General features: G+C 39.3%; 1 protein-coding gene across 2 annotated transcripts in view; it reads left to right on the forward strand.

The window, feature by feature from the left end:
• mdga1 (MAM domain containing glycosylphosphatidylinositol anchor 1) overlaps window positions 1–16,855 on the forward strand; it is a 202,056-nt gene that overhangs the window by 101,724 nt on the left and 83,477 nt on the right. For both annotated transcript variants that reach the window (XM_026171878.1, XM_026171887.1), the window contains exons 5-6: window positions 12,771–12,967; window positions 15,167–15,299. In XM_026171878.1, the coding sequence (XP_026027663.1) occupies window positions 12,771–12,967; window positions 15,167–15,299 (330 nt within the window). The remainder of the gene's footprint in view (window positions 1–12,770; window positions 12,968–15,166; window positions 15,300–16,855) is intronic.

Here is a 16,855-nt window from a genome sequence, read left to right on the forward strand (position 1 = left end):
AGGCATGAACATTTTTTTGTATCAAAAAAATATCGAACCGTGACACCAAAGTATCGAACCGAACCGTGAATTTTGTGTATCGTTGCACCCCTAATAAATAAATAAATATATACATACACATGTGTGAGTACAGAATAAATCTTGTGGCAAAAAGAAGCAGGACATTATAAAGCCAATAATCTCAGTCAATCCTAACCTAAAATCAGTTCAGAGCTATTCTGTAAAACCTTTGCAGGTGTTCCAGCCTGGGGAAATACTCCCTGTCTCTATATAAAAAGTAGGGAAGGGCAAAAACCCCAGAAGAGACACTAAGAGATAAATAATGTAAAGAAACCACCAAATAAACCAGAAAATAACACCCGGAAAAATCTGAAATGGGTATCTAGGTGCACTACCACAAACTCAGGGTGGTAAATTTTGTTAAGAGTGGGCTAACTCAGCACTTTCTGAGTGCAGGCGGTGCTGTTGGTGGGGAGAGCTGCACAAATCAGTCTGGATAGTAGGCAATAACCATCTTACCAACAGGCGGGTGGGGTTATTCTGTGCTAAAGCATTGCCTAATAGCCTCTATGTTTTGCTCTGGGCAATTTTTGAAATAATACTTGGAGGACTGTGGGTGGTGTGAAATGCAGTATTTTGGTTTAGCGGAGCCTCCGTGATGGAGTTTTTCCTCTTAGTAAAGTTATACACACTCCTGACAAACTTTTTAAAACTATTTTTACTTGCTTATTGATATGCTTAATCAACTAAAAACCAGATGAGTGTAGTAGAAAGTTTTTTAAATTTATGGTTTTGTCCAGCCCCAAAGCCACGTAGTTGCAGCAGATGGATGAGTATTTCCTTCCCACTTCCGCCAAGTGCTTGCTCAAAGGGGGCCATTTATTGAGATTTCCTTTCTATTTTTGTAGGGTCTTTACCTTATAATATAAAGCATTGAGGTGCCTTGAGGCAAACGCTGTTGTGATTTGGTGCTATATAAAAAAAATGGAATTGAATTGAACTGAATTCAGTGAAAGAGAAGCTGGCCATGCGGTCACTTGATAGACACACACAAAAAAAATGATCTGCTTCCTGTCTGATCAAAACAGCCAAGTGTCCTTCATCAGCTGCTTTGTAAAGTTTTGCTTCTGATAAAAATGATAATAAATGATAATAACAAATACATCATGCAAATGAAGACGTGAACACAGCAGCTTCACTTTTGTAATCCACGGGAGTGAATGAACTTTAATCTAATGAGATTGCTAGAGTTGCTTTATTCAAACTTATATTGTCCATGAGGTGAACAGCTGCATGTGTGAGGGTGTAGTGTTGTTGTGTGTGTTTAAATCTTCTCATGTTCCATATTGTTTGTCCAAAGTGGGGTAAGTTACAAAAGCATTCCCACCTTCTCAGTGACTGCTGATCGGACTGTATTTTCACACCTAGTGTTATCTTGAGTACGGTGTACATTTTAGGACATCGACAGGTATCAGGAAAAAAGTTGTCAGGTCTCAGAAAAAAAATGTCAGGTATCAGTTCTCTGGAAAAAAGTCGTCAGGTCTCAGAACACGAGCTATCAGACAGAGAGAAAATCTTCCTGCAGGTGGTGCTGTTGTCATGTGCCAGCCGAAGTGATTTCCAAATACGTCATCAACTTGTGACAGTGGAAGAACGTAAGGTCATTGACCTCACCGGAATTCTACCACAGTTCATGCTCCTAACGACACAACTTAAGTTTAACTTGCTCTCCTTTTTGTCCATACTTTTGCCACAGTTGTGTTATATTAAGTTGCGGTTAGGTTGTGAAAGTTACATAACGCATATCAGAGAAGGAAAGCTAATTTTGTACGATAAACTAAGTCAGCACTATTTTTGTCTGTCTAATTCATTCTAGCTAGCGACAGTGGTGTTGAAACATTATCTAAATTTAAACTGGTTTGTAATTGTTTTATATACGTTTCAGCGAATGGACAAGCTGAAAGCTTACGAGGAGCCTGCATCCTTTCTGTCGCTGTTTTTCTTTATTTCTCTTTTTTCTGTTGCTACTGTCAAGATATTTTGTGATCTTGATATGTTTTTTGTTGTTGTTGTTGTTTATAGATTTGCTGCAATATGTCATGACATATTGCATTGAAGATGAAAGGAGTATCCGACTTTGGCTGGTTTCTATGACTCTTCCAAAAATACTATTTTTTATCAAGCATTAAAAATAAATGAGAAAAGTACAACTTATTTAGTAACTACTGTTCACCTCTTTCATACATACACCTCTGTATGTATTATTGTAGGTTCTACCTTACAATATAAAGCGCCTTGAGGCGACTGTTGTTGTGATTTGGCGCTATATAAATAAAATTGAATTGAATTGAATATCAAAGAAGTGTATTTTTTTGCTACACATAATATTTCCTTTGTGTAAACTGAATAGATGCTGCTTTTAGTGTAATTACCACCTAAAAAGGTTTAATAATTTACCGGTTAGTTACTTATGGTCAGTGTAAGAGGTGGGTGATCAATTAGACTGTTGTTGTCACACTTAACCTTTCAAGATACAATGATAATAACATTGTTCAAGAAAGGCTTAAAACAAAGGGAAATCAGCTGTGTACTGAATTCATATAGGCATAAAATAAGGTAAGTCTGCATTTCAAAAGCATGTGTTTTATGAGATACAGTTTCCATGACAAATCTCTCAAATGACAAAAGATGCACTTTGTCTTTAATATCTTTAATAATGTAAATCTGTGTTGTGTTTTAACAGTGAGAGGCATCTGAGAAGAGTTTTAAAACTTCTAGGGTTGAAGTCTGAATTAGCCAGACAAAAATAGTGCTGACTTAGTTTATCGTACAAAATTAGCTTTCCTTCTCTGATATGCGTTATGTAACTTTCACAACCTAACCGCAACTTAATATAACACAACTGTGGCAAAAGTATGGACAAAAGGGAGAGCAAGTTAAACTTACGTTGGCTGTATCCAAATTAAGAGACCGCACACTTGGAGTATATAAATGTATATATATATATATATATATATATATATATATATATATATATATATATATATATATATATATATATATATGTGTATACACATATACACACCCAGCACGCCCCTGCGGGCGGTTTATCCTTCAAGCTCGGGTCCTCTACCAGAGGCCTGGGAGCTTGAGGGTCCTGCGCAGTATCTTAGCTGTTCCCAGGACTGCGCTCTTCTGGACAGAGATCTCCGATGTTGTTCCCGGGATCTGCTGGAGCCACTCGCCTAGCTTGGGAGTCACCGCACCTAGTGCTCCGATTACCACGGGGACCACCGTTACCTTCACCCTCCACATCCTCTCGAGCTCTTCTCTGAGCCCTTGGTATTTCTCCAGCTTCTCGTGTTCCTTCTTCCTGATATTGCTGTCATTCGGAACCGCTACATCGATCACTACGGCCGTCTTCTTCTGTTTGTCTACCACCACTATGTCCGGTTGGTTAGCCACCACCATTTTGTCCGTCTGTATCTGGAAGTCCCACAGGATCTTAGCTCGGTCATTCTCCACCACCCTTGGGGGCATCTCCCATTTTGACCTCGGGACTTCCAGGTTATACTCGGCACAGATGTTCCTGTACACTATGCCGGCCACTTGGTTATGGCGTTCCATGTATGCCTTGCCTGCTAGCATCTTGCACCCTGCTGTTATGTGCTGGATTGTCTCTGGGGCATCTTTACACAGCCTGCACCTGGGGTCTTGCCTGGTGTGATAGACCCCAGCCTCTATGGATCTTGTGCTCAGAGCTTGTTCTTGTGCTGCCATGATTAGTGCCTCTGTGCTGTCTTTCAGTCCAGCTTTCTGGATATCAGCCACCTCCTCTATCTGCCGGTGGTACATACCGTGCAGGGGCCTGTCCTTCCATGATGGTTCCTCGTCTCCCTCCTCTTTCTTGGGTTTCTGCTGCCTGAGGTATTCACTGAGCACTCGGTCAGTTGGGGCCATCTTCCCAATGTATTCTTGGATGTTCGTTGTCTCATCCTGGACTGTGGTGCTGACACTCACCATTCCCCGGCCCCCTTCCTTCCGCTTAGCGTACAGCCTCAGGGTGCTGGATTTGGGGTGAAACCCTCCATGCATGGTAAGGAGCTTTCTTGTCTTTATGTCAGTGGCTTCTATCTCCTCCTTTGGCCAGCCTATTACCCCAGCAGGATACCTGATCACGGGCAGGGCGTATGTGTTGATGGCCCGGATCTTGTTCTTACCATTCAGCTGACTCCTCAGGACTTGCCTGACCCTCTGCAGGTACTTGGTGGTTGCAGCTTTTCTAGCGGCCTCTTCATGGTTCCCATTCGCCTGTGGGATCGCCTGTGGGATCCCCAAGTACTTGTAACTGTCCTCTATGTATGTATATATATATATATATATATATATATACATGCAGCACTGGGTCCTTCAGTCTGTCCTCACTCTGGACACTTGCAGTTGTCACACATGGAAATCAAATGTGTGATAAGCTGCAGGATTCAAACACAAGTGTAACTTATAAATACGTGTTCATACTTTTATTACACAATCAGAGAGAAAGAAAAAGAGAGAGAGTGCAGGACAGACAGACAGGTGACAGTCTCAGGTGTATACACTGCTACAAACAGGAGGATTTAGTGTTTGTGTTATTACGAGTGCTAAACAAGAAGAGTTCCCAGATGGTACAGTGGACACATGTGTGACTCCTGTGATTAAAGCATCTTTCTTTCAGCTTAACGAGTGAACCGTCAGCTCGTTCAAATACGCGTTAAAGTCAATTTGGCTCGACAACACCGAACAGAGGCAGTAATATAACATAGCTAACATTAACAGTGCAGTGAATCCTGCTTGTGCCGTGATATTCAGGACTGCAAACCGAGCAGCATTCACTGACTTTCAGCTTGTTGTGTTTGTGGATATATGACTGACTTTAATTATGCATAAAAGCATCACATTATCTGTCAGATTAAGGACAACTATTGAACTGCGTATATTTTACAGTAAAGGCTTTAAAACCAAGTTAGTGCAAACATCGCTAATATTTGTAACTTTGCTGACATGTGGCCAACAGTAATGTTTCAATGTTCTTCGTTATTAAACATTTGCACGTAAATAAGTGACATAATATTCAGTACTTACTTTTGAAAGTTTACTCTTTGGCCGCCCCGCTTCTGCCGTCTGCCGTATTTCTCGGCAAAATTATCCACATTCACCGCTGCGCTATGAATTGTGGAATATATGGGACCATGAAGCGTGCACCGGACCACGCTTGATATTTGGGGAAATCGACGGCGCATTTGGAGTACGCATTTGGAGTACACTTCGAATTGGGACAGGCGTCGTCGCGTCGCGGTGACATAATAGGTCTTTTAATTGGGACACAGCCGTTGTGTTGTTACTAGCATGAACTGTGGTAGAATTCCGGTGAGTTCAATGACCTTACGTTCTTCCACTGTCACACGTTGATGACGTATTTGGAAATCAATTTGGCTGGCACATGACAACAGCGCCACCTGCAGGAAGATTTTCTCTCTGTCTGATAGCTCGTGTTCTGAGACCTGATGACTTTTTTCCTGAGAACTGAGACCTGACATTTTTTTTTCTGAGACCTGACATGTTTTTTTCCTGAGACCTGACAACTGTTTTCCTGAGAACAGACCTGACATTTTTTTGTCTGAGACCTGACAACTTTTTTCCTGATACCTGACGACTCTTTTCCTGAGACCTGACGATGTCCTAAAATGTACACCGTTCTATGGAGTCTTTTTGTTCTTATCCGTTTATGTATTCGCTGCCCTCTATTAACCAGGAACCAGTAAAGTTTTTCCAGAATGCCGCTTTAGTATCTGGACAAGATCAACAGAAGTTGTCCAGAGTTGTTTTAATAAAGAGATTGTGCATATTGCCCCTGAGTCCAGTGTTCACCTTGAGACACAACACAATAAAGCACAAGCACTTTAATAACTTTAAGACCAGCAGCCGCCTATATTACAAGGTGTATCTCTATATATTTTCTCTATACATATTATTGCCATGGTCCACTGTTCTATACACGCAACAAAGCTAATTAAATATGCAAAAAGCATCTGCCATCTGGCCATCCCCAACAATATGCTATGGATGTGTCTGCATGGTTGAGAGGAAATTGTCTAAGTATATATACTTGCAAGATGGATGGATGCGGCTGAGTACAAAGGGCATCCTTTATCCATCCTGCTCCCCATAGATATCTTCAGAAGCCATTTACGGGGGACATAGAAGGACTTTCTTCTAAGATTCATGTGTTATTGTGACCCTGAGGAAATTGTGTGTATTGGGGTTGGTTATTGCGTACTTGTATATGTAGACGTATCACTCTGTGTGTGTGTGTGTGTACATACTATTGCATAACATTGTGTGAGCCTATGCAACTTTTCTTGTGTTCCTGCGTGTGAGAGATTGTGTGTTATTTTAACCCAGAGGCTAAGTGAATGAACTGTGCTTTTGCATCCTTTAACACCCTCTTTGCTGTCACTACCGCTGTGCAGTTACACTGTCGCACTCACGGTAAATAACCGTGCCCAAATTAGTCTTTTTATGGCCTAAAAGAATAGAGTCACACCATCATGAATGTTTAATACATTTTCCCAGGCTCTTTGCTGACAAAAGCATAATTAAGGCTCGCACATAACGCGCTGCCTCAACGAAAATGCACCATTTTCAGCAAATTCAAGAGTGGTAGTTTGGGAGAAGACTCATAGTGTTGTTCTTCCTAACCACACTCCTGTGCCTTGCTATTAAACCTAACAGCAGAACATGTACACAAGTTGCTGCAGAGGTTGCAATCTTTTTTGCATTTATTGTAATCGTGGTTTAACAGTAGTTTTACGCTGACATGTATTGTGTATTGACATGATGTGTTCTTTGTGCATGTGTAAAGCAAGCGCCTAACTAAATGGTCTGTGTGTTTAAATTAGTTTACTCTCATTACTTGACTGCCAATGCTTTTTATCTTTCTGGATACGTAGGATGTTCATACTTCCAGATGAACAGAATCAACTTTTTGGGATATCCTTATCTGGATGATTGAGCATGCATGAAGGCATAATTTGTGTGTTAAAAGAAAAAAAGTGATTTATATTGTTACACTAAAAACTAAACTAAACAAATTTAGCACGGAAAATCAGAATAAATCAACCTTTACTTCCAAACATTGCATTTTAAATACAGGCAATGCTCTCGTTATTTCCAAATGTGGGCCTCGTGCATGTTTTATGCCATCTTTAAGGCAATGTCTATGAGCAGAATGCTGAATAATTGACGAGATGTGAAGCTGGATCAAACGGCAAGTCTGCCTCTGTTTGTGCCTCTCTGTATGCGCAGACTTTTCCTGCTGTGTGTGCTGCTATGAGCTTCCATTAGTGTTTGTGTGTGGTCAATGGTATAAAAGAGTGTGTTTTCAGACCTTGTAAATACCTACAGATGTATGCAAATGTGAGCTTGACAAAAAAACAGCTCAAGTATTATTATTTTTTAATCCCTTACCTGGTTTGATGATGACTTATTGTATTGCTGTGGACTGAAATAAGCTTTTAAAATAGAAACTCAAAATTTTGCAATAATTTAATAATAAATATGGGTTTTAAAAAATTTATATTCTGTTTAATTCCATTTTTAACAATGTGTTCAAACTTTTTTGGGGGAAAAATTGTTACATGTATTAGGGGGTACTAAATCCACTACTTACCCAATCACTCACACACACAGACTCTATTGTACACTATTGTACACTCACATTCAATTGAGCCTGTCATCTTCTCTAATGGCCATCTACTCCTAGAGAGCTATTAGAGTACCGGACATGTTATTGGAAATCAAAGAGGATTTGGAGTCCAGAGCATCCTCCTGCAGGAGTAAGTACCTAGCAGAGGTCAGCTTGTTACAAAAACACACTCTGTCAACTCTGACCGCCAGGATGGATTAGTAAATCTCTGCTTCCTTCATTTTAATGGTTACTCTGGTTATTTTAGTGAAATGATGGCATGCAACCACATTTTTAATCTATGAAAGATGCATGCTGCACATGTCTGTGATGCTGTAAATTTACATTTTCCTCTTGTTATGTCTTTGTTAACTGTCTTAGCAGCTTAAATGCATTTATTAAGTGTTATTTGCCAGTAGCTTAGATCCTTGCAAATGAGACTGGAATAGATGTGTAAATCAGACTTTATAGATATAATTCATGGTAACCTTAACAGTAAGCTTAAAAGGACATTTTTAAAATTACATGTCTTTCAGTGATACTTTCAGTATACTTTCAGTAGAGTACAGGACATGTTATTGGAAATCTAAGAGGATTTGGAGTCCAGAGCATCCTCCTGCTGGAGTAAGTACCTAGCAGAGGACTTTCAGTGATACTTTCAGTATCACTATCTTAGTGGGTTTAAATTGGGTATATCTCTTTAATAATATTAGATAAAATTTCGGGTTGAGACTTCAGAACAAAAAACAGCAGTTTCTTATTTCTCAATAATAAAGAAATTTCAGCTGGAATAACTGAATCTGCTTGCTTGATCTGAAGTTTTAAAACATCGCTGAATAACCCTTTCTCAATTAACTTGTAAGTGAGATTAAGACTATGTCATAAAGGTCTGACTTTTTTCTTATTTTCAGAATTCATGTGTAACTAAAATTTATACATGAATTATGTGCTGTGTTACTCGACAAAAATCTATTCATTTTCTTCTGTTTATCCTTAACAGGGTTGCAGGGGGGCTGCAGTCTATCCCAGCTACTGTAGCTTGAGAGGCGGGGTACACCTTGAACAGGTCACCAGTCTTACACAGGGCTAACACAGAGAGACAGACAACCATTCACACTTACAAGCATCTATGGGCAATTTAAAATCACCAGTTAACCTAACACCAATTGCATGACTGAGTTGTGGGAGAAAGCCAGAGTACCTGGAAACAACATACAAACTGTGTCAAACTCAGGACCTTCTTGCTGTGAGGCAACAATGGTAACCACCACACCACCTTGCTACCTTAAATGGTAAATGGCCTGTATTTGTACAACGCTTTACTGGTCCTAAAGGACCCCAAAGCGCTTTACACACTCAGTCCAGGGCAGCTGTAGGTAGCTACAGCCGCCCTGGGGCACACTGACATAGGCGAGGCTGCTGGACACTGGCGCCACCGGGCCCTCTGACCACCACCAGTAGGCAACGGGTGAAGTGTCTTGCCCAAGGACACAATGACCGAGACTGTCTGTCGTTACAAGACGAACTGCCAACTCGTGAGCCACGACCAGATTAAAAAAAAAATTAAAGACTTAACAAGACAGATGATGAAATGGAACAAGGAAAGTGTGATCTTTCCTAGATATCATAGCTTTTAGCTGGTACCTGTTACTACTGTCTAGATTTATGAAAGAAACTATAGTTAAAGGCAGCTAATGTGGACTCCATTACTGCACATTTGTTTTTCAGCACTGTAATTATAAAATGCAATCTCACATAGTGTTTTTGGGGAAAAAAATCTCTATTCGCAGGCATCTATCCAAGCTAAGGGCCACTCTAAGAGAGAGCTAAAGGTGTCTTTGAGTCAGCACCACTGTGTGGTGTCTAAGCAGAAAACAATGCCAGACCCCCAGAGCAGAGATGTGCATTAAAAGCTGTGGCTAACAAAAGCCACACAGTGCAATTGATCTAAACTGTGTGCAAAGGCAGGACTTTGGGGAAATCAGAAACTTCATTAAAGTTTCATATTGTATTTCTGTGCACTTGCAGTTTCACCCTGTCTCTATTTACTTAAAGGCCCATACTGAGCAAAGTTAGAGTTCCCCTCTGGTTTTGCATTGCAAAAGCTTTAACAGTGCAACTGTTTTTCAGAACAAAAATCAAAGAAGCATTGTCATTGTTTCCAAATATAAACAAAATGAACACTTTTTGTTCAAGAAATGCTTCTTTTAACATTAGTTTTGAGTTCTTGCACCATTTCTTACGTCAGGTTATGTTGATGATAGTTTGAATTATCCATATTTTCACGACGCAAACATAATGTAAGGCCATGCCAGAATATATTAACCCAGGGAAAAAAAGTATCTCTTGGGCAATATGTGTAATATAGAATCAGAATGCATGACCACACAGTGTGGACCACCACATCGACTATTTACATTTGTTTATACTCTCTTTGTATAATCTTCTCTTTGTGGCAGGCTTTCCACCTTCTCATTCAAACGGGAAATATGCAGAATGCCAACAAATCACACATTGCACTGACTCTCTGGCAGACACACAAGCACACACCACACACCACACATACTACTGGGGCATTAGTCAGCTAGGGTTCCCCTTGCGCTGCAAATGATCTGTGAAAAATATACAGAAATCCTTTGCCAGTCCTGGACAGATAAATGCACACATTCACATGCACCTATTCACAAATTCAAGTATACAAAGGTGCTAGCTCCGTTTCCAAATCTCTTTCACACACACATGCGCACATGGCAGAACCAGGAGGCAGATATCATTGATAGCTTCTCAGGTTTGAAGGCCTTTTCCTGGCAGAGGCTTCTAGAAATACTGGTACAACTCATTGTCTAGTTTCTTGCTGGGCCTTATTTTGTCTCAAGCTGTGGCTTCATAAATCACAATATCCATTAAGAGTGGAAAACCATAGAATCAGGTGAGCACTTCACAAAGCTTAGAACTACTTCACTAAAAAAACCCAACTAAAACAAACAAATGCTGTACAAAACAAGTGTACTGTATTAAAGTAAGCAGCTTAGTCAGCTCAGATTGTGTAAAAGTTGGATGAAAAAAAGTGTAGATAATAAAATGTGCAATACAATCATGTCATAAAAATGTACAACAAAGCAGGACTATATTACAGCCAGTGCATACTTTGTAGATCCACTGCAGTAAAGATATAATCCAGAAAAAAGATTTGCATGCATGAATTGTCAAGTGGCCCTCCCACAAGACTCAACTGGCAGGTAATTGGTGATTCCAGATTGACCATAGGTTCTGGCTATGAGAGTGTATCTATTATGGCTAGTACTCAACCCCTTCTCCAAACACATTAATTTGGATAAATGGTTAGGGAAATGATGGACGAATGGAGATAACTTGGAAAATAATTTTATAGCATAGAAGCATAATATTTTCTTCATTCAGTGTTTCAAGACATTGTTTTGATAAGAATTTATTTAATTAAGTTGCACGTTTCCAGTGGAATACTCAAGCGACTGCATTTTTTTTTGTGTTTGTGTTTGTTTTGTTAAATTATTTTGAAGATGATTTGATAAAACAACTGTAGTCACAACTGTTCGCATGCGGTTTAAGTGTTGTACAGATCCTGACTCACTTTTATTTCCCAAGGTATTCAAAAAGGTTACTGCACACTGTAAAGCAAGGTCCTATGATTTAGTAAACATTCCCGTGACCCTTTTATTTTAAAAAGGAGTTGTTTCTCATGCAATGTCTGCTTTATTTGTAGCCACTTCAATGCGCTTAAGTTGCCTCTGTGAGTTTATGTCTCAGTCTGCCTCTGAGCTCTAACCTTCAAACTACAAAAGTGCTCTGATGCTATGTTCAGGCAGTGCACACTTTGATATAGTTCTAGATGTGCGTGAGTGCATGCATGTGCATATGGCTGTGTGTGTGAAGCACAGCCCTCATGTGACAACGGTGCCCTTTTCAACAACAAAATCACAAATCAACCATGCTTAGCTACACATTGTTTCTCTCAAATGTCTCCAGCCAAAAATACAAATGCTTCCCTCCTTACAGCATCGCATGAGCCCTGCTGTGTTCACATCCAGTGATGTCAAGCAACATAGTCGTTACATTCGCAGCTCACATTTTTCCATAGCTTGCAACTTAAGTGTGCTGTAGGTGAGATGAGTTGACACAATAGACAGGAGGTGAAGGGCAGGAGGTGCAAAGAGAAAGAAAAAGGTGGTGAGCAGGAAGGGGAGAAGTAAAATGGAGTGGGGAGCAAAGAGAGGAACCTTTGGTGTTGGCAGAAATTGTTTCTATAATGTTTGAAGGCTGCAACAGTCCAATTAGGCTGCAAAGAATCAGAATTACACACGCATGCACACACATGCACACACACACACCACTCTGCCCTGTAAGAGATAGAAGCAGAGAGCGAGGAGGAGAGGATAGAAAGGAAGGGATGGTGATGTGGAGTGAAAGTGGCAGTGAGTTTTGTAGAGATGGCAGAAACCAGGGGAGAGCAGCCTCTGTGCTCGTGACAGCAGCTGAAATCCTATCCACTGGAGGAAAAGGGAGACGACACTTCCATGAAGGAAATGCCCAGGAAAAATGAAGCAAGTGGGGGGGAAAGGGGGATTAAAAAAATGACAGAAAAGAAATATGAAGGCGCAGTGTGCGAGAGTCACAGCAAGAGATGGAAATGGTAAACACAGAAATCTTTGGACATTTGTGCTCCTTAGAAAGTAAAATAAATAGGTGACTGTTTGGACAGCTTTGGTCAGTGTGGGTGGGCAACAAACTAGAACTGTTTGCTTTATTTACAAGTATTATTCCATATATCAGATCTCATCCCTGCTACAAATTATTGCCAGTGTTTTCCCCTGAAAAAAAAAAGCCTCAAAGCCATGAAAAGCCTTTTTAACTGCAAAGGCTGTGAAGAGATTGTGATTTTATAAAACAGTATTTTGTGGTTATTTATTTCCCTGTGTGATGGAGTAGGAGCTTAATTGTGCAATTTTCTCCCTGCAGCATTATCAAAGTCTTCATAGTTTTATTGTTTTCTTCACCGTCTATTTTGCAGATCTTGATATACCAGTTCTGACAGTACACCAGACCATCAGCGACGTGCGCGGCAGTTACTACCAAGAGAAGACAGTATTCCTGCGCTGCACCGTCAACTCCAACCCTCCCGCACGCTTCATCTGGAAACGTGGGGATATGCTCATCGAGCAGAGCAAAGACAATGGAGTGGACATTTATGAGCCTCTTTACACTCAGGTACACATGTACAGCTCACAAACGCTCTGCCAGGTGTGGAGTCGCTCCCTGCTTTCTGCCCTTACCTTCCCATTTCAACCCTGTTCTTTTCTGCCATCAAGACAAAGCCTCACCCAGCTGAACGTATTTCATTCTCTCGTGATTATTAATTGAATATGTCTCACATTCAATGTTTACTTAGACAGTGTTGTGGAATTAGCGTTGATGTAAGGTTGTCATAGGAATTGAACTGTTTCTTTCTTAAACCTCTCCCCTGAAGAGCAATTATCCAATAATTCTCCACGGCAAGACTGATAAGCTTTGGATTTGCTGAAACTGTGCATGTTTTACTTGGCGTTAAAGGACTTGCAATCAATCTGTATGGCTATTTTTAACATGATTTGATTCCATGTGTATTATCAGTGACCTGTGGAGCTGTATGTATCAGACAGTTAGCAAGATATGTCATTTAGATGGATTTATTTTTATGATAGCAATAATTTCATCGTAACCTGCAACATTGTTTTGATTACATTATTCAGTGTGTGACACTACGCTTACTTTTTAAGTCAGTGTGACACTCCAAAGTGGGAAAAGCCCTTTAATGCTCTGTATTACCTCTACATAGATTACAACTAAGGCTAACTACAATTTTATGTCATATTATTTTGTGCAGTTACAGGTTATATCACAAAAAGACATTTTAATATATATATTTAAATACATAATATGTTGTGGATGCTAGTACTGGACTCTTCACCCATTGAAGGTCTAACTTACTTTTAGGAAATATGCATCCTCCATATTCAATGTTTTATGTGAGACATTCATTCATAACTGAAACATAACTTCATAATTTGAAGCAGATTTAGTTTCAAACTTTCAAAACAATATATCTCTTATTACTCTCTTTCACTATTTCATGCAACTAATATTGACTTGATTAAACTAGACAGTTGCAGCTGATAATACACATTATCAGCTGCACTATGTGTTGCTGTGGTTTCTCTGTGGTAGTCGGATAGACCTATTTTGCATAAACATTACTGAAGTAATTACTGTGAAAATACTATAAGCTACTAAATCCAAGTAAAACAACAAAAAATTACCATGGGCCAGGCATAATAGGTTCAATTAACTTTAATAACGTGGCCCTTTTTAATGACTAAAATTTTCATTAATCACTCTATGCAAACAAATCCCAAAAACTCTAGAAATATACTATGTCAGGAAGCCTAGAACATGGTAGGTACACTGGAATGCCTTAGCAAACACATGAATAATTATGTATTACATTTTTACATTGTTGTTTATAGTAGCATTATGAGATTGTTTTTCTTCCTTTCTATCAGCGTTAAGACAAGCACGCTTTTAATTAGGTTAAAATGAACTGGCCATCAAGTTGAACAGTCAGTTACTTGTTCATTTACCCAGCAATATCCAGCTGAAAAAACTGCCAAATAAACAGTCCCCAAGCTTCATCCCCAGGCTGAGCACACAATTGTTCAGTTAGTACAACTGTTCCCATTTTCTTCACTTATCAAAGCACCAGTCAGCAACAAAGCAGAGCCCCTGGAGTTCAATTAACCAGCCAGCAAAGCTCTTCTCAGGGCTGCCTAAGACACTGCCTACTGTATCAGACTCAAAGCCTTGATCTGAAAATCATCAGTGATGTTAAGAGATGTGTGACTGCTTTTGTGTGTCCAAGTCAGTGTCTGTACATCTACATGAGAAGAAGCGAGCACACTGCTGAGATTGCAAGTAGCATGCTTTCAGAAATAGAGAGAAGATGAACAGATTTAGTTTTTATTTTTGAACCAGATCAGTTTCATTTTCCCGATGGTTGCATGTGAAAGATATTTGGAATTTACCAATCAAATGACAATGAATGAATATTTGAAATGCTTCACTTGATAACCAGAGCGTGCAATATACAAGGGCAGGATGCATGTGTGCATGTATCTATGTTAATATTTGAGCTTCTCTCAGTTTGTATTTAACCCGGTTCAGCATATTAAAGACTTTTGCACAAGATTACAGCCCAGTTTAAAAGAGACTGAAATAAACGCTCTGGGTTTTCAGGTTTATGGATTACGATGAAAATATGATTTTTGTTTATTATGTTTATATTAATGTTAATGTGATTAATTCTCAGATGATTCTTTTTACAGCACAATAATCCAACATGATGTTGTATGATGTCCTGTTTCTCATATTCAGGGTGAGACCAAGGTGCTGAAGCTGAAGAATCTCAGACCCAAGGACTTTGCTGATTATACCTGTCAGGTGTCAGTCCGCAATGTGTGTAACATCAAAGACAAGTCCGTCACCTTCAGGCTGACAAATGCTACAAGTAAGTTTTTTAAATTTGTGTTTCATTATCATTACAGTTCACAGAATTTGCGGGTGATACATTCCTAGAACACCCGGGAATTGTGAAAAACCACAAATTTGGGACGGGGTAAAAGAAAATGACCAATAAACTTTTACAGTTTAAACCCAAAATATGTGTTTGGGCTTTAAGAAGAACAAAACAAAAAACATGAGAACTGTATTTATTTCCAGTATTTTGTATTTCCTATGTAGTGGCAAATCCAATAAGTACATTTTTTGTGTTGGGAATTTAGTTGGGAAAAAAAAGCCTGACTGTTTTGATCAATCATGATCATGAGAAATGAAAAAGCCATGGACTAGTCAAGTCAAAAGAAAGTGTAGAACCATTAGCACCGCTTATTAAGAGATTTAAGTGTGTGCATTTATACATTTGAGCCTATATGTATACTTGTGTGACCCTGTGTGGATTAGAGAAAATCTCAAATAATTTCAGACTTGTGCACATAATTCTTGTTCTTCACATTCAGTAAAGATGTATGTGGTACAGTCATTCCACCTTGGAAAAAGGACTGTTTAAAGAAATCTTTATCAAAAAACCCAGAATTAGCAAGATAATTATATCCATGATGAATGTATATACATTTCTGACCACAACTGTTTACAACTTTACAAAGCCAAGATGTTTTATTTCTGTCGATGTACAGAAATCCTCTAATAATTCCATCTTATCTGACTATTCTGATCATGTTTGCTCTGTGATTGTGCAGGAATCTCTAGTTCTGTCTTTCTCTCATTGTTAAAGTGTCTCCTATCTTTACTTGTTCAGGAAATAGGATTCCTTTCTTCTTCCTCTTGTTTTCTCACTTCCTGTATGATCTCTCCCTCTGTCTTCTTTTCTGATAGTGAGTTTTTTTTCCCCTCTTGCTTTTGACTTTCCACTGAAATACGGTCTCGTTCTATCTTCCTGCCTGCCTCCCAGTGTAGGATATTGTCTATCTGTCTTGTTGTACAGTTGCTGAGAGCTCATCTCAGGGCCGTCAGCTGTAATTCAGTTGTCACACTCCCTGTTATCTCCAATTCACTTTGCACCGCTCTGTCCATCTCCACGCCATCGCCCGGCAACTCTGTTACTTACAACAACATTGTTGCCATTGACAACCCTGTCAGGTTTGTTACTGTCAGTATGGTATTCCACAAGGGAGAGGGCCATGCCTGTCTGAGCTGTATTTTTTAAATGATTTTTTTTCCTATTGTGTTTATTTTCTCCTCTTCCTCCTCTTCTAACTTAACTTTCTAAATGTCGGCTAGCCTAGATTGCTTGACAATTAAGTGTTTGAATTCTTTTTTTTTGAAGGCCATTATTCAGTTATATTTATTTCCTTTCAGTAATTAGATTTAATTTATTTGACAAGAGGGTCCTTGTGAGATTTAATAAAACATGAGTGTTTTAAAACTCTACAAGGTTCTGTCTTTCTCTCACTGAGCGTTTACTCTCATTAGTTTACGCTAATTTTATTTAATTCATTTTAATTAGTGAATTGCAATTTTAGTTGAAAGCAGGCTGTTGAATAAACA

This window comes from Astatotilapia calliptera, chromosome 1, assembly GCF_900246225.1.
Source record: "Astatotilapia calliptera chromosome 1, fAstCal1.2, whole genome shotgun sequence".
NCBI lineage: Eukaryota > Metazoa > Chordata > Actinopteri > Cichliformes > Cichlidae > Astatotilapia > Astatotilapia calliptera.